The sequence below is a fragment of the Mustela erminea genome, chromosome 12, assembly GCF_009829155.1.
Source record: "Mustela erminea isolate mMusErm1 chromosome 12, mMusErm1.Pri, whole genome shotgun sequence".
In the NCBI taxonomy this organism is placed as follows: domain Eukaryota; kingdom Metazoa; phylum Chordata; class Mammalia; order Carnivora; family Mustelidae; genus Mustela; species Mustela erminea.
The window spans coordinates 13,151,380-13,169,794 of NC_045625.1; the positions used below are offsets into that span (position 1 = coordinate 13,151,380).

The window sequence follows — 18,415 nt, forward strand, 5'->3', positions numbered from 1 at the left end:
TTTGGGTGAAAGAGTCTGCCTGCATTTAGTGTGTTGTGGATTTCATTTTTCAGAAGTGGCCCAGGAGATCCTCCTGTCCTGGGCCAGCTGCGTTGGCTTCTTGGTGTGCTTTTCATGGGCCAAAAAAGGAGGAGAGCTTACAATTGTCCATCTGTCTTTCTTGTCTAGGCTCCCTCTGGTGCACCTGCCCCCACACTTTCCCTGGGGAGTTTGAGATCCATGGACACCCTAAACCCATCACTAGTTTAATTTCCCTTTGCTTTAATCCAAACAGGACAGGACCTCCTGTCACCCAGTGGTCTGCCTCATCCCCACTGCTTTGCACACTGTCCAGCCCCAAGTGCACAACCAATACCTCCTGACCAGCCCAAGGCTGGACACGGGATTCAAATCCAGGCCAGCCTCTTCGGTGCCTGTCATGGTCCATCACAACGACACACACATTGTAGGTGACAAGACACAAGGTCACTTTTTTTTTTTTTTAAAGATTTATTTATTTATTTATTTGACAGAGATCACAAGTAGGCAGAGAGGCAGGCAGAGAGAGGGGGGAAAGCAGGCTCCCTGCTGAGCAGAGAGCCCAATGTGGGACTCGATCCCAGGACCCTGAGACCATGACCCGAGCCGAAGGCAGAGGCTTTAACCCACTGAGCCACCCAGGCGCCCACAAGGTCACTTTTTTGAGGGCAAAAATTGTTAGGAAGAGAAACTATGTGGTCGATGCGATTGTGTTCTCAATTCATCATTTTGCCTTTGAGAGAGAAATATGAAGTCCAGATGACTCCATTGCCTTAGGCAACTTCCTTTTTCCGAGCACAGTGGAACTCTGTCAAAAGACCACAGCCAGCAATAAACTCAAATTGGCCAATAAACCACCTTGAATGGCAGTAGAGGAAGTGAATTCAGGGACAGGTCCACTTGCAATTTGTCTTCCCACAAGTATCCAGGATGTGAGCTGGCTTTTCTAGACAGGCCTCCACCTGCCTCTTAGAGAAGGTTCTAGAAGTTCCAGGTAAAAATGCTGCTTTTGTTCCAGGAATCTGCTTTTGTCAAGTTAATCACTTTGTGAAAGTAACCCTTTGGGGTGAGGCAGGAGTTACAAGATCAGGTCCCAACCCCTTAGCATGGCAGTTGAGGTGCCCTGGGCCCTGCCCACCTCTCAGATGGGAGGCCTAGCCCTCCCCAGCTGTTCCAGCCCTACTGGCTGCTGTCTGTTTCTGAGCACGATGTTCTCCCTCAGCACTCCCACTGTATCTGCTGCAGTCTGCCTGCGAGGCAAGACTTCCCCACCTGCCTCACCTGGAAAATTCCTTCTCCACTCCCCTTGTCAGTCTGTGTCTGCAATGAATCACAATCTCTGGAGGTAGGGCCCCCGGGGCATCTGTGATTTTAAAAAGCTCCCTGGGCAATCTGAGTGAGCCCCAGCTCTGGAAATGGTAGCGTAAACACACACACCCTTCCTACCACAGAAACCTTCACACTGGTCTCTGTTCCACAATCCCAGGCATGGGAGTCTCATTCTGGAGGAGCAGGTGGCACAGAACAAAATGGGGAGGAAACGTGAGGAGAAAAGACCAGAAGGATAGAAGAGAGGAAAAGGGATCTGTTTCACAGCAGTTTCTTGCTCTGGTTTGGAACACCCACAGAGAAGGAGCTCACGGGAAAGTCTAAAAGGGACTTTGTGACACCTTAAGCGGGAGCAGAGATTCAGAGCCCTGGGGGACAAAGTGGGGCACAGAGCAAGTCTACAGCTTTGGGAGCCTCAGGGGCACCTTCTGTGACAGTAACTTCAGTAGCTGAGATTTCTCCAAATAGCTTTGGGGCAGCAGAATGACTCAAGGAAGGCAGAAGCAGCCAGGAAGATGCAGGCAGATTAGTTACAGGGTCCGACGGCTGGAAGAACGCACCCTGTCTGGGCTCCTAGGCAGTGAATGCAAATGGCTAAGGCCCCAGCTGCTGGCTTTGAACTCTGTCCCCACATGTGCACCAAAGGCACACCTCCCGATGACAGAGTGGAGTGGGGAGATAAGACACCGGCTGCTCCTGGGGGAGCGCAGCTCCTACCCTGGCTGGGACTGTGGCTCAGGTACACTCCAAGTCAAACAGGTACTTGCACGCCTGTGTCCACAGTGGTCTTCTTCACAACAGCCGGAACGTGGAAATGACCTGAGTGCCCATCATGGACGCATGGATAAACCAAACGTGGTGTATACACACAACAGGCTAGTATTCAGCCACAAAAAGGAATGAAGTTGTGATGTTTGCTACAAAACATATGAATCTTGGAAACATGCTGCTAAGTGCGACATGCCAGACACAGAGGGCAAACTTTGTACAGGAAAAGGCAAATTCATGGAGTCTGAAAGTCAAATAAAGGTTACCACTAGAGAGGAGGGGGGAACAGGAGTCACTGTGTAACGGGCACGCCATGTACATTGGGGACATGAAAAAGGTTTGGATACAGATTGTGGTGATGACCTCACAACACTGTAAACGTGTTTGATGTCATTGGATGCCGCTTACGAATGGTCGAAATGAGTATTATATGTAGTTTATACCACAGTAAAAAATAACAAAAATGGGACCATATGATTTTAAAAGTTTTTTTTTTTAGGGGGGATGGGGGATTGTTTTGGGGATTTTTGTTGGTTTTCCTTGCATTCAGGCATTCCCTGACTGCTCTGGCAGGCTTCCCCAGACTGTTTGGCCATCTGGGATGGGCCCCTCCCGATTCCCTTCCACGCAGGCCAGTCCCCTGGACCCATCTCCATGCATGTTCCACCTCATCCTGGCGTCAGCTTCTCGAAGGTCCAGGATTCACACTCAGGGTGAAGGAAGCTCATTCACCGGAGCCAAGGCCCCGGTGAGGCCCCCTCCCTGGGCACCCCCAGGAATCCCAGGACATAGGCAGCCACAGAAGGCTCACGTACTTCCGAAAACTTTTATTGAATTCGATTTCCCAAAAGCACAGATACTTGAGACAATTTTGCGAGGACCCTGACTTTTTGCGTGGCTGTTTTTGGCTACAGTAAAAACACACTCACACACACCAGAGCGGCCGTGCTCGCTGTAAGGTCTCCGATAGATGGACTGTTAGAAAAGGCACTGACGGGGGAGAGGGGTGGGGCCTGTCTTTCCTCAGGCCGCCAGTTCGGCCATGGCCCTGTCCAAGGGGTCCACAGACCAGTAGTTGTCATCCCAGCCGAGGAACCAGCCCACGAAGGACGGAGGCTCGAAGCCTTGCTTCACGACGGTGATGGGGGTCCGCCTGTCGCGATTGGCTGGGTCCGTCTCGATATAACGCTTAGCTGTAGAGAGACACGTGCAGGGAAAGGAAACCCCAGAAATCCTTAGTGCCCCCACAGGGAGAGGGGCTTCAGGGCAGGAATTGCCTAACGTGGCTTCTGGTCTTCCTGTCCCTGCACTAGATGCCACCATCCCTTAAGGGCAATGACCCCACGTGGCTCCTCCACCACCGTGCCCGTGAACCCCGGAAGACACAGGGTGACAGTTCAACTTCCTGCTTCACGAAGTTTATATCATGTCTCAGTCTCGCTCTCCTCTTTGGGGAAATACTAATGAACCAGCTTAAGGGCCCCAACTGCCAAATCAGATGTGGTCAGCTAGCAGGGCTCTGGTCAGAAACTCCCCAGCCCCATGCGGGAAGCTGCTCCCACCGCACCACAGGACACAGACCCACAGGCACATTCGGTCCTCACCAGAGCTCAATGCTTCTGTCTTCTCCTCTTCTTGGGAATCCTTTCCAACCCAGACAAAGACCTAGAGAGAGGTGTGAGATGAGAGGGGGTGTGAGGGTCCCAACCACAGGGAGGGGCCGGGGGCCGGACACAGGACACGGGCTGCCTCTAACAGAGTCCACAGAGCAGCACTGGGAGGCTTTGGAACCAGGTCTGCCAACTGACGGCCTACCGGCATGCTTTGCTGGCCACCGCCATCACATGCCGGTCGACGGTGTCTCTTCAGACAAGTTTAATTCCCAGCTTACATTAACGTCTGGACTTCCCAGTTCTCTTGAAAACCTGGAGGATCTGGCAACCAGGGGGCTTCACCTCCGCGTGGATGAAGCTGAGGGACAGCAGTTCCAGGTTGCCTCAGGCTCCAGCAGCCCGTGCCCCCCTCCCTCACCAACACCAACACCGAGCAGGAGCCTCGGGCGCGAGTCTGAGATCCCGCTCCACAAGTGCACGAATGGTCCCTCTATGGGCACCGATTTGCTCGGCAAGGGAGCGGCCAAACACATCTCTCCCAGCAAATACGCCTGAGCCTGCTCTGTGCCGTTTCTGTGTGTCTGGGCCACGCAGATCTGAGGCTTAGAAAAATACCAGGTTTGAGCTTGAGTACAAATTTTCTAATACAAACATTTTTATGCCCATCCAACATTTTTATTTTATTATTATTTTTTTAAGATTTTATTTATTTATTTGACAGAGAGAAATCACAAGTAGACAGAGAGGCAGGCAGAGAGAGAGAGAGAGGGAACAGGCTCCCTGCTGAGCAGAGAGCCGGATGCGGGACTCGATCCCAGGGCTCCGAGATCATGACCCGAGCCGAAGGCAGCGGCTTAACCCACTGAGCCACCCCGGCACCCCACCCATCTAACATATTTTAAAGAGCACCTGTCATTGACACACGGACATTAGGCAACAAAACATGGGGCTTGACTTCTCTCACTCATCTACAGAGGCGTCCCCTGCTCAACCAGAAGCCCCTTCACGGCAGGGAGTGTGTCTGTTTCACACCCACATGGGCTTCCAGCATTGTTCCTGGAAGACGGGCGCGCGCAGGAAAGGGGGGCTCAGTGAATGAACGAGCAGAGGAGCGGACAGATTACGGAGCCAGTGGAGCCATCGCTCACCACAGCTGGGGGCTCAAGCTGTGAGCACTCCAGCCCTCGCCTTCTAACTGGGCCATCCAGGAAGCACAGGCAGAGGGGAGACACACCTTTAGGGCTGCCTCCTAGAACTCGGATAGCTCTGATGGGAAGGGTTACTCACTGCCATCTCCCATGAGCATGTAAGCCCCACGAGGGCAGGGGAATGCCTGCTTTATGTACTGCTGTATCCCCAGCACCTAGAGCAGTGTCGGGCACGAAGCAGGGCTCAGTTAACACCGGCTGACCGAATGAACGGCACCGTCCCCTGCCAGTCTCACCCAACAGTCCTCCCTAGGAGAAGCAGCAGAGAGCTCAGAGCCCTCTAGAACAGGAGATGCACTCCGAAACTTCTGGGTGTCACTCTGTGGACAGCTGATGCCTGTGTCTGATATGCTAACTTCAAACTTCTTGATCAATAGATTTAAAGTAAGCGTTCACACTCCCCTACGGTCTGAGAGAGGATGCTGGTCATCTGACTTGCATTTATAGGGTGCCCTGGAGTTTGTAGATCTTATCTACACCTCATTTTATTGAATTAAGCAGAGTAGGTACCATCACTCCCATTCTACAGAGGCAGAAATGGAGGCCCAGAAGGGGGAAGGGTGTTTCCAGAAACACCCGGCAAACTGATCGTCGAGCTGGAAGTGTAGCGCCTCCCACTCCCTCAGCCCAGACAGCCTACACCTTCTGTCCTTCACCCACCTGGTCCCAGGTGTCCAGGAGCATGACGTCATCTGTGGCCAGGTCTTCCTGCATGAGCTCGCCAGGAACCTCTTCGATCTGGGAAGGAACAGAAGGGGTCAGGGACCGCGCACCAGGCCCTGGCATTCCCTCCGCTGGCTCGGCGCACTCGGTCTGCGCTCAGGAGGGAGATGCTCCAGCCTAGAGGGGATCCTCCCTCCCTGCTGTGCCCTCGAGGGCTGCCCCACCGCCACCCCGCTGCTGGCACCACACTCCTGGGAAGCCTGACTCCCGACGGGGAAGCAGAGGCAGAGACCCCTGCGGGGGCTCACCACAAAACGGCCGATCTTGTTGGAGCAGGCAAAGAGACGAGGAGGGTGGGCGTCCATCTTCTTGTCCTTCAGTCTTGGGGACGTGCGGTAGGCGGCCTTCCCGCCCAGGGCCTCCCAGAAGCTGTCTGTGAGGGGAGGCCGCGGCAGTTGGCCTCCCGGACACCACCTCCCCACAGTGCCGCTCATCAGATCCCGCAAACCTGCCCTAGAACGACCCACTGGTCTCAACCCTCCTCCACCCTAAACTCCCAGGGGGCCAGAGAGGGATGGGGCCTGAGGGAACCTGAAGGTGATGAAACAGAGACCGGAGAGCCAACCTGGCCCTACGCACACAGCCAGGACTACCTCTGGCTTCCAAATGACGCCAGCACTGCAGGCTGGGGATAATTATCTTTGCTCAACAACGGGGTGACAGAGGCTCAGAGAGGGTAAGCAACTCACCCAGCATCACACAGCTACTAAGTGGTAAAGCCAAGGTACAAATCCTATCTGACTCTATCCACCCCCCACCAACCCCGTTCTTTCCACTACACCTGCTCTGTCCACATTTGGCTACTGAAGTTCATTAAAATTAATTATCATTAAACATTAAGTTCCTCATTCTCATCGATTCCCAGCAGCCACATTTCAAGCGCTCAGGAGCCAATGTGACAAGCGGCCACCATATTGGCCCGGGCAGGGGTGAACATGTCCAGCCTCTCAGAAAGTCCCACTGGGCAGTAACAGTTATAGACTGAGCTGCCCCTCCCCATTTCTACTGAGCATCAGGCGGGAAGGAATGGGCTCAGAGCAAGAGAAGAGAGACTGAGGGCCGGCATAAAGATATTCCCACCTACGTTCTGGAAACAGAGCAGGTTTCTGGTAATTCTGTCCTCGGAGACTCTGAGGATTAGAAGAGACAGCTGTCCTCCTCCTGCCGTGAGCTTCTACTCCTGCCTGTCTTTCAAGGCTTCCTAGCAAGTGACCACCTCCTCCAGCAGCCTTCCTTGAATGCCCCAGCCCCCACTGAGCTCTCCTTTCTCTTAGCTCCTAAAGGCCTCCCTCTCACTGACCATAGCCCTCATTTGAATTCAACCTGCTTTTCTTGGACACACCTTCGGGGGCAGGCACTAGAAGAGGCGAGGATCTCAAGGGCCCCCCAGGCAGAAAGAAGGGAGGGAACCTAAGAGCTACAGTCCCCAGAGAACACCAGACCCCTCCACCCCCGACTCCTACCTGGCTCACTGCCTTCTGCCACCTGCACAGGTTGGGCCCGCAGTACCCTGAGCAGCTCCTGGGCCCCCGTCTTCTCCGCCTCGCTGGCTCCTGCACCCACCCACAGGTAGGCGGCCGACGGCGTTTTCAGGACAAAGGCATCGTTGGAGTTCAGCGCACCAGCCTTAGGAATAATCTGGGAAGGCAGCACTCAATTAATCAGAAACCAGACAGAAAGCCTTCAGCCCGCTCCTTACTATCCAGGAGACCCTGCAGCAGGACCAGCTCTTAGCTGGAGACCTGGAAGAGCACCCCCATCACAGCTGAGGGCACAGAGTTTCGACAGTGGGGGGTTTCGTTGATTCCCATGATTCACTAATGTGCTGTGGCTCAACATAGTCATTCTAGAATTCTGGGTTGCATTAACAGAAGTTGAGTGCCCAGAACAAAGGAGGGGATAGTCCCATTCTCCTCTAGGCTTCTCTGACCATCCTACAGGATTATGTTCAGGTCTGCACCTTCCATCATAAAAGGGATGGTAGCCATGTGGCATGAAATCAGGAAGTGTCCCCACGGGGAAGAACGGACTACCTCTTAGGCCGTAAGCTTCCCATTATGAAAGGTATGCAAGAAGCCCCAGGCATCCTTGAGACAAGAGGAAGTCTAAGACATACAATTCTGCTTCCCAGGCCAGGGAAGTTACAAAAAAGCTGCCTCTTAACCCCTGACCCCAAAGCCCCTGCCCCCAACCAGTCCTGTGCTCAGACATCTACTCATCAAGCATGGGAGGTTTCAAGCAGGCCAATCCCTCCTGGGGTCCAGGGCCTGGGCCTCACCTCAACGGCTCTGGTGGCTCCGGAGCTGCTGGCCCGGACCTGGAAGAGGCGGGTACTGGCAGGGGCCGTCTGACCGCCCTCGCGGGATGTGCCGCCCTTGTAGATGATCATAGGTTTCCCACCAAACAGGCTCATGAGGTGGGCGGGCTCCTTGCCTTGGACCACACGGCTCTGGCAGGACAACAAGACAGCAAGTCAGGAAGGAGAGCAGGGGCATCCGTGCTTCTGTGTGGCAGCAAGCTCACGCCCCCACCCCAGCAGTGTGGCCTAGGCGCTTCCTCCAGACCAGGCCAGCACGCTGGTGTCTGCACGCCCAGCACACAGGAGCTAGGCGGGAACAAGGGGGGTTCCCGGAAAGCTGGAGACAGCACCACTGCCTCATGGCCCCCAGGCACTGCCTTGGCTGCTCTCCCCTCCCATGAGGACCTGTCTTACTGACCCTGAGTCAAGTCCAAGAATGAAAGAACCCATGTTTGCAAATATTCCCTTAAATAGAAACCCCTGGGTTGTTCGTGGACATTCTTTCAGAATGGTGACGTCAACCCAGGGCATGAAAGATGGCAGAGTGGTAAGAATAGAGTTTTCTAGATATGGAGAGACCCCTCTTGCCCAGCCAGAGGAACCTACTAAACCCATAAGTCCCTTCACATCACATTTACCATGGAACAGTATCCTCTTCTGCTCAGGATTAAAGTCAATCCTCACCATGGCTTCTGGGTGGTCTGGTCCCTCTGAGCACCTCTTGAGACTTCTCTCATGGCATTCTGTCCCTTGTTCTACTGCTCAATGTCCCCACCCATCTCAGGGCCTTTGCATATACTCTTCCCTCTGCCTATAATATGCCTGCCCAACTCCTACTTACTTCTTAGGTCCCAGCAGAAAAGTACCTTCCTAAGGAGGTCCTTGTCTAATCCAGTTAGATCCTATCTGGGATCTGTATGTCCTTACACTTTACATGTATGTAACAGGGGACTATTATGGGCCAGGCATGGCTCTAAATGTTTTACCGATATTAACTCTTCATCCACATGGCAATCCTGGGCAGAGAGAGGATGCTTTGAGACTACACAGGCACAGAGAGGCTAAGTGACTTGTCCATGGTCACCCAGAGGTGAGACAGGATTCAACCCACAGGAGGCTGGCTCCACGTCTGCCCTCTGCCTGCACCACCATGCTGCCTCTCCAGCTCCTCTCTCCGTGTTGCAGTCTGTGATCACACATTTATTTGCCTGAGTGTCTGCTGAACACCTGTCTCCCCCCCAGACTGCAAACCGCATTGGCACAGGGGCGCCCCCGGCTGCAGATGGTGTCAGGCACCCCGCTGCATGAATGTGTGTGGGACCAGTGGATGGAGAGCCCCATAGAGGAGGGACCCAACGGACGAGGTGCAGGGTGGGGCCCAGTGGGGCATCAGGCTGGTCTCACCTGCACAGGGGACCCTCCAAGCTCCTCATCCAGCTGGGCGGTCAGGATGGCAGATGCAGCGACCTCATCCTGCGTGGACTGGGCACCTTGCCTGGAAGAGGAAGCTATGTTCAGCACCAAGATTCGCACAGAACCCAAGAGTGTCTTCTTGGCCCTGGGCCAAACCCACAAGTCTGCAGATTACAGGTAGTGAAACTGACAGGGAAGTGGATTCTCTCAAGAGCTGCCAGTGCCAGGAACCAAACCCACATGCCACATCCCCAGCTCAGCCTCTGGCCTTCTTCTGAGATCTGAGCAAAACCAACGGTCTCCCTTATCTTAAATGTGTCCTGCAGACCGGCCCGTGGGCTCATCTCAGGCTGGGCAGCCACAAGGGAAGGTGCCCTGAGATGCCAAGGTGGAGAAAGGTGGCCAGGACATTTCTTAGGGGGGAGAAGCAGGTCAGAAGAGCAAGAAGGGCACGAGCCCTTTGCGGGAAAAGACATCAGTACTTAGCCTCCCGTGAACCTGCTCAGAGCAGTCTGCACAGATGTCCACCAAAGGACCCACGGTGCTCGCCCTAAGAGGGCGGACTTGGCAGGGGCTTGGCTTTCCGCCCCACCTTTTCCTATACTGTCCAAACTCATAACTAACAGTGTTATCTGTAGAAGCAAACAAAATCTGACAAATCAAGGTGCTGATGTAGCTGCTGTTTTTAAAAAAAAAAATGCCGCCTTCTAAATTGTGTACATGTATGGATTACCTACTCAAAAAAAAAAATTATTTGAAGCTGCTTTTAAAAGTCTGACTTTGTCACATAGAGAGGCATTCTACAAAATAACCAACCGGCACTCTTTCCAAGTACCAAGGCCTTGAGAAAAAAGACTGAGGAGCTTTCATAGATTAGGACATGGGGATTCGTCTCTAAGGAGGCATGATGACTAAGAGCCATGTGGGATCCTGGGTTAGATCCTAGGCCAGAAAGAAGACGTGAGTGGGGTGACTGGTGAAATCCAAGTGAGGTCTACAGATTGGTAAATAGTATTGCACGCAATCTTAACTCCTTGGTTTTGATCACTGTACTGTGGTTAGGGAGGGAGATGCGTAATGGGTACATGGAAATTGTACCACTTTTGCACCTTTTCAGGAAGCCTCAAGTTATTTCAAAACAAAAAATTTAAAGAGGAAGACATTCAACCATCATCATAAAGTTTTGAGATAGTACAGCAAGAGAAACACACGCTAAAAATATACTAAGATGCTGTCTTATCTACAGTAAGGTTGACAAAGATCCAAAAGTTTGAAAACACAGTCCACCCGCGAGGCTGTGGGGAAACAGACACTCACTTGTGCCGCTGGGAACGTAAAGTGCTACAAAGTCCATCTATGGAAACTGGGCACCATCTATCAAAATGACAAGTGCATTTAGTCTTTGACTCAGCAATCTCACTTCTGGGAACTTACCCTACAGACATTTCTCTACACATTCAAAATGATATTTGTTTAAAGGTCACTAATCATAGCAATGCTTGTAATAGCAAAAGACTGGAATCAATCCAAGTATGCACTAGCAGGGAATCTGTCAAACAAGTGACAGTGTAGCGACACAACATAATATTATGCAGCTGTAAAAGGGGAAAAAAAAAAAAGACCAAGGAAGTACCCTAGGTACTGACATGGGTCGATCTCCAGGAAGTACAAAGTGAAAAAAACCAAAGTGCAAGACAATATACACAGGGTGCTGTCCTTTGAAGGACAGGGAAGGGAGGGAGCTAGCAATACAGTCCTAGTTGCAGGAAGAATTACCGGGAGCATATAGAACAAAATGAATGAAAGCTGTTACGCATGGAGGCGTGGGGACTGGAGAATCGGGTGAAGGGGATGGGGTGGGAACACGATTTCTCAGATGCCTTTTTATTTTGTCTCGATTTTTGAATGACGTGAATGCACTGCCCATTTGAATGGAATTCAAATAATTTTTAATTAGAAGACACGGGGGAGGAGAATGGCCCTAGGTATAGCACTTGGCGTGGAACTGTGGGAGGAGCTTCTGTTTGCTTCTCCCTGTTCACTGCACCTCCTACAAGGGTCATGTGCTATTTTTGGAAGCATGGTTTAAATGCTGTTTCAAGAAATAAGACAAGTGGTGTCACCCTGTAGATAGGAGGGCCCCCCGCCCCACAGTGTGGTCATTCCACCGCAGGCCTGTCAGCCCCATGACATGCTCGGGGCCCAGGTGGAGCCCCCCGCCCCCACCACATGCCTCACCAGTTGTAGATGATCTGTCCCTGACGGTTGCCGTGACGGTAGTTGTACAGAATGATGTAACTGTCCCCGCCATAGAACTGCCCATACGTGGAGGGGTCCACGGGCACTTTGTTGGAGCCTTCGATTCTCCAGATCTGCCAAGACAAGGCTGGGCTCAGACGCGGTAGAGTCCCCCCACCCCCGCCCCCCAACTCAGGCCAGCGGGGGAACCGCAGTGCGGTGGGTCGGGGTTATACAACAGGACAAGCTTTTTATACGTGGCTCCACTGGGGCTCAGGCTGAACCCCAAGAATTTGCCCCCATCACAGAGCCACTAGGATTCAAACCCCGGATCCTTACATGATGCCCCCACCCCACCCCCTAGCTCCCCCTCGGAGGGGTCAGCACAGCACAGGGAACTGCACAGTGGTACTGAGAACGTGCTTTCGGGGAGGGTAACACAGTGAGTGCCCACCTCCATGTGTCCTGAGATCAAGTGAGTTTACTCAAGGCAGTCTTGCACAGCACCTGGCACAGGGTGGCAGCCACTTAGCGGGAAGCTACTCTCATTTTAGAATTATGATTGAGGTGATTACTAATGATAGGGTTATCTGTAACGTTCGTGAGTTATCTGGATTTTACAGATCACCTCCAGAAGCAGAGGCATCCCTAGGTGACTTCTGAATGACCCTGCTGGCAGGTCTCTTCCCAGAGCCCTGGTGAGCTTTCCCCAAGCGGTCATGAGGTCCTGCAGCGCCACCTGGTGGTACCACAGAGACACTGAGCCCTCCAAGACCAAGATTCTCTGGACCTTGAAAATTCTAGGTTGAGGGAGTGGGATTAAACCCCATTTCTACAGGTGAGAAGAGTGAGGCTCAGAGAGGGCGCTCAGCCAGGTTGCCAGAGCTCTTTCCACTGGCGCTACCCGGAACATTTTGCACTGCATCCTTCCCTCCCACTGAATTAGTGCATGAGTGAACAAGTGATAATAATATCAGTGACAAAAGCAAGAATAAATAAAAATGAACACTTTTGCTGCTTCTAGCATGTGGAATGGAAACAAACAAACGAACAAGTAGACTCTACTTCATAAACATCTCTGAACCCCAGCCCCCACCTCTCCATCTTCACCGTGACCTTCACCGTGACCAGCCCAGGCTGTCATCTCTCGTCTACACTATTACAACAATCTCCTCAGGGGATCTCAACCTTCATTTTCCTGCCTCGAATCCATTTTCACAGCAAGTTTCAAAAGCACAAAACTGAGCTTGTTGCCTGTCTGCTTTTAAAGCAAGAAAACCCTCACTTGCACCTATTGGTTAGGGGATCAAGTCCACAGTCCTGGATGTGGCATTCAAGGCTTTTTCTTGAGGATGCAGCAGCCCTAGGCTCTTGGGACAGTTCCCTGCCTGGAATACCCATCATTCTTCCTTTCTTGCAGCAAACTTCGACCCACCCTCTGGGGCCCAACCGAAGTGTCCCCAGCTCTGTGAAGATTGCCCCAACTACCCCACCCCTTTTGCCCTTTCTCTGTTCCCATAATCTGTGTGCTCGCCTCCAATCTTCCACTGACTGCACAGGTCTGAGCAATCAGCTGTGGCTGTGCTTACACCAGGCACTCCTGCCAGCAGGGGGAGGTCTGAGACACTTGGGCCAGGGCCTGGCAAACAGCAGGTGCTCGGGGTATGTTGGCTGTGAAAATTAACTAAGGCAAAAGAATCCTACCCACCAAGACTGGGGTCAAAACCTCATAGAGGAAGGACCTCAGGGAAGCAGGAGGCAACGCATGAGCCAGAGATGCCTGGGAGGGAGCCTGGGAGGGGCCTGGACACACGCACCCAACCCCCCAGGCACCTGTTTCTGGCCTGTGCCATCGTCATCCATGCCGTGCTGGGCTGCCATGGCCGTGGATGTGTGCAGGGTGGCAGCATCGAAGGGCACACGCTCCACATTGGCGATGTGGCTGGAGAGGTAGGCCAAGCCTGGGCCGTCTGTCTGGTCTGGGTCCCGCCAGTTCTTGAAGAACTGCTTGAACAGTGGCGTCTCGCCACCCTCAGGAAGGACAGAGACCTGGACAAGAGAGGGAAAAGCAGGATGGGGCTGGGCTCAGGTCCCCCTGAGGACAGGGGCCTCCTGGCACAGGTCCTCAGGGCAGACTCAGACACCCAGTCCACACTGAGCAGGGGGAGACACCCACCCCATCCCAGCCCCGCCCCAGCTGAACTAGACCCAACTTCACTGTGCCGCTTGGCCCTGAGACTCACCTGGGTCTGCCTGGGGTAGTCCATCTTGGAGATGAAGTCAGAGGCCGTTTTGAGGGCAGCCTTCCTCTCCTCTGTGTTGGCCTGCCTGCCTGTGGGGGATGGGGGATGAGGCACCCAGAGTCAGTGCTATGTCCTAACGTCCAATGGTCCAGGAGAAGCAGTAGCCCAACCACCCTCGGGGCTGAAGACAGGCCAGCCCAGACCCCACCCCCAAGATGGCCACTCCAAGAGCCCCTGGGGGGTCCACCTGGGGGTCCTAACTGATGACAGTAACCACACCAACAGTTGTGGTCCATTTACGAAGCATGCACTCTGTGCTCAGAACTGTGCAAAGCTGATTTTATTTAATCCACGCAACAACCCTCTGTGAGAAAGATCATTATCATCCTGTCCCATTGACATAAAAGAAAACCAAGGTCTTAGAGAGGTTAGGTGACTTAGCCAAGGCCATACAGCATGGGGGAAAGCTGTGATAAAATTCTGAAGCCCACACACCACATCCTTGGGCCCCCTTCTTGCCCCAGTCCATCTGTCTGCAGTGGGGGACCTCCTCCCGCTCTCCAGTCTGAAGTTCACCCCGACCCTGAGAGCCTCCCCATGCCTACACATTTCCTGGACAGCAGGTGCCAGCCCCCAGTCCCCAGCTTTCTTATAGCCAATGCCGAGGGGTCCAAATATTAATAATAATAATAATAATAATAATAATAGCAGCTACAATTGCTCAATCTCTCTCCCCCTCTGCCCTCCTCTGCACCTGCTTCTGTCCTCCTCCCTGGACTAACGGTAGAGCATCCAAGCAGGATGCCGATGGGCCCTCTCAGAAACATCCGGGCCAATGTTTTACAAGAGCCTCTGACAATCAGTCCCACAAGACATTCCCTACAGATTCCACGAACCTCTAGCATATCATTTCCCAAATAAAAACCAAATCACTTTCATGAAAAGCCCCAAAATACATTAGCAAGTTTAAGGCTCTTAAAAGTCCTGCAGTCAACAAGCCTATTACCAGTGTTGCCCATGAACTTATCTGACCAAAGATCTATACACTTTTTTTTTTCTTCACATGATGCCAATTAGCCTCTGAGAGAACTGGTATTGTAACATACTTGGGAAACACTGTTTTTGGCCCAAATGGGACATCTACCCGGAGAGGGTAAGCCAAGTGCCCAAGATCACAAAGCAAGTCAGTTGCAAAGCCAGGGTTTCAAAACAAGACTCAACTTCTGTTCCAGAGCCTGCCATGCCCCAGGACACCATCAACACCCACTCTAGCCTCCCAGGGCTGCAGGACTCCCACCGAGGGCCTGGAAGCTGGTCAGAGACCCCTCTCCTTTCCCCAGTACCTTTCCAGACAAAGATTTTGCCATCTCTGCCATGGTCCAGGATGAAGCAGTCCTCGGACCTCAAGGCCCCCTGGGCGAAGGGGTTCTCATCAGCCACGAGGGAGACCGACATGGTGCCGGCACCATTGGAGACCTGAGGGGACGAGGCACAGGAACATGTGTGACCTCCACCACTTTAGCCTGCCCAGGCAGGACCCCCAAGCTGACACGTGGGTGGCCCACATCCCAGCTGCCACCTCAACCAACACGGGAGAGTAGGAGCCAGACCCACTTCCCCAAGCTCTGAGGCACACTCAGGTTTCCCTTCCCCGTTTCTGTTTGCCGCAGCCATACCTGTGACCCCCATACCCATGTAATGGGGAAACTGCACAGAAAGGGAAGGGGGTGCAGGTAGCATAGATCTGTATAGTTGGCCGAGGAGACAGCCAATCTCATTAGTTAAAAAAAAAAAAAAAAAGTTGGGACGCCTGGGTGACTCATTCAGTTCAGTGTCTGCCTTCAGCTCAGGTCATAATCCCAGGGTCCTGGGATCAAGTCCTGCGTCGGGCTCCTGGCTCAGCAGGGAGCCTGCGTCTCCCTCTCCCGCTGCTCCTCCCACTGCTTGTGTTCTCTCTCTCTCTCTTTGACAAATACATAAAATCTTTAGAAAAGAAGAAGAAGAAGAATATAAATGCAGATGCGTGTGGTGTCCTGGATTGGAATCGGGAACAAGAAACTGGGGAAACCCAAATCAAGTCTGTCGTTTAGTTAATAGTGTTGAACCACCGTCAACTTCCTAGTGTTGACAGATGTCTCTGGTTATGATAAAATGTTAAGGAGAAGCTGGATGAAGGGTATGTGGAACCCTCTGTCCTATCTTTGCAATTTCTCTGCAAACCCTTAGATTATTCCAAAATGAAAAGCTTTCACGAAATTAAAATGAATCTGTGCCACGCTAGTCAAAACCCAAAACACTGACAATCTCCAGTGTTGACAAGGTTCCCAGCAATCTGGGAGCCCTTCCAGAGTGCAGTTTAATAATGTATCAGAACTTTAAGTAACAAACGTTCTACATTTACTGAGTATTTACTACAGGCCGTTCTGAGCAATTTGTACAACTTAATAACTTATGTCATTACAGAACTCCTTTGATCCTTGCAGCAAAGCTATGATAGTTCTACTTGTATCCCCTTTTTATTCACAAGGAAACCAGGGCACAGAGAGGTGCACAGCGAGAAAGCCAGACCTGGGATTCAAAGCCAGGCAATCTGACTCTGGAACCAGCTTTTTCAATCACTGACTTATTATTCAGGCTTTAACCCAAAAAATCCATGACTGGGAACTTGCTCTAAGGCCATACTCAGCACAGGTGCACCGAGAGGGACTGTGCGCAATCAATAAAGGTGGAAACATTCTAGTGGCCATCAGTGTCTGCTGAGATTCTGACATTCAGAAAATAGAATACAAGAGAGCTACTACAAAGGACCAGTTAGATCGCCGTGCTAGAAAGATTCCTGGCCACGCTGAGAGGGGAAAAGAAGGTCACAGAAAAGCATGAATACTTTGGATCCATTTCTATCAAACAGAGATGGAAAAGTGTGTAATTAGATACAAAAAGATGTAATCTGGACCTTCTTTCACCAAAATGATAGCCGTGTAACCATGGTAACCCTTAAAAAAGGATGCGGGAGAGGCTGGTGTTTTAAAAATTGAGTTTCATTACTTTTATAATTAAAACATTTAAAAAATAGCACTTGTTATCTTAAACTATTGAAATTGCATTGACATTAATTTTCTTTTTATGTTCTGGAGTATTGCTTACTATTTTCTTCATGAATGTACATTTCTTTCTTTTTTTTTTTTTAGATTCTATTTATTTACTTGACAGAGAGAGAGAGAGAACACAAGTAGGCAGAGAGGCAGGCAGAGAGAGAGGAGGAAGCAAGCTCCCTGCTGAGCAGAGAGCCCGATGCGGGGCTCGATCCCAGGACTCTGGGATCATGACCTGAGCCGAAGGCAGAGGCTTAACCCACTGAGCCACCCAGGCACCCCATGAATGTACATTTCTTTACAATCAGAATAAAAATCAATGTGTTTTTTCCTTGGAGGTGATGGAAATCTGCACCCCCTTTTGTTGTAACCTTACCACAAAAAAGCCAAGGGCTTGACATGAGCATCATGGGCTAGGCTTCCACCCAGTGCTCAGCCATGAGGCCAGAGTTCCTCAGCTCAAGCTCAGCCTGAGTTTTTAAAATCACAAGAAATAAATTATAAAGAAAGTAACTACACACACACAGGCATGTCCCCATTTCTGTAGTATTTCCCCAAGTATTTTCCTAAATCAGTCTTCTCTGTGGACTCCTAGAAATCTTCCAAAGTTGACCTTACTCTCCTACCCCCATTTTCCAGTGAGGAAACTGAGACCTAGAGAAAAACTATGTGCCACCCAAGACCTCACAGATGAGCAGGATGTGACTGTGTCTACAGTTGATCAAATTCTCTTATTCCTGGCGCAGGAAAGCAGAGGAAGTAGACAGATGTCTGCTAGAGACACGTGGGAGCCAAGCCCCCCAGACCAAGGGCACTGCCCACGGCAGTAGAGCTCGGGAAGACCAAGTCTCCCGCCTCCCTGTCCTGGCCCCACGCCCAGGGAACAGAGCAGTGGAGGCTCACCTTGTAGAGTTTGGCCAGCTTGCGGTTGGCTGCGTCCTCCTTGGCCGTGTCCTCCGTACCTGCAGGCAGAGCTGGCTTGGGGCCCAGCACCTGCAGGAGATGAGGGTGGAAGAAAGCATGGCGTGATCTCCCGGTGGGTCACAGGGGGTGGCCTGGGCTCCTCAGACAGCTCCCTCCCCAGGCAGGCGGGGACCCCCGCAGGCGTCCACCATGACCCTCCACTAAGGGCAAGATGCCCTCCAGACATGTCCTACATCTTTTCACGTGCCTCCTACATGTGGGTCTCATCTAGAGCTACCCGTCAAGTCCTTCCCTCCCTGTTGCCTTCAGATACCCACTCTCCCACTTCTTCCCAGGCTTTCTTGGAGTGACAAACACCTCCCTCCACATGCCTTTACATGATCCCACTTAAAGCTCACACCCATGAGGCGCCGATGACCACTTTCACTTTACCGAGGAGGAACCTCAAGTCCAGAGAGCTCAAGTAACTTGCACAAACAGCTATGGGGGGGCTAAGCCAGAACTTGAACCTGGATCCCTGTGATTTCTCAGCCTATTTTCACTCCTC

At 52.0% G+C, this 18,415-nt stretch overlaps 1 protein-coding gene across 4 annotated transcripts in view; it reads right to left on the reverse strand.

The window, feature by feature from the left end:
* Positions 1-2,926: 2,926 nt before the first annotated feature.
* The window catches only part of GSN (gelsolin), a 54,368-nt gene continuing 38,879 nt past the window's right edge, over positions 2,927-18,415 (reverse strand). For all 4 annotated transcript variants that reach the window (XM_032306955.1, XM_032306953.1, XM_032306952.1 and 1 more), the window contains 12 exons: positions 17,848-17,937; positions 15,196-15,328; positions 13,853-13,941; positions 13,443-13,658; positions 11,610-11,743; positions 9,363-9,453; positions 7,938-8,108; positions 7,123-7,297; positions 5,908-6,032; positions 5,597-5,674; positions 3,720-3,780; positions 2,927-3,308 (listed from right to left, as the gene is read on the reverse strand). In XM_032306955.1, coding sequence (XP_032162846.1) covers positions 3,139-3,308; positions 3,720-3,780; positions 5,597-5,674; positions 5,908-6,032; positions 7,123-7,297; positions 7,938-8,108; positions 9,363-9,453; positions 11,610-11,743; positions 13,443-13,658; positions 13,853-13,941; positions 15,196-15,328; positions 17,848-17,937 — 1,533 coding nt within the window. In that variant the 3' untranslated portion in view covers positions 2,927-3,138. The remainder of the gene's footprint in view (positions 3,309-3,719; positions 3,781-5,596; positions 5,675-5,907; positions 6,033-7,122; positions 7,298-7,937; positions 8,109-9,362; positions 9,454-11,609; positions 11,744-13,442; positions 13,659-13,852; positions 13,942-15,195; positions 15,329-17,847; positions 17,938-18,415) is intronic.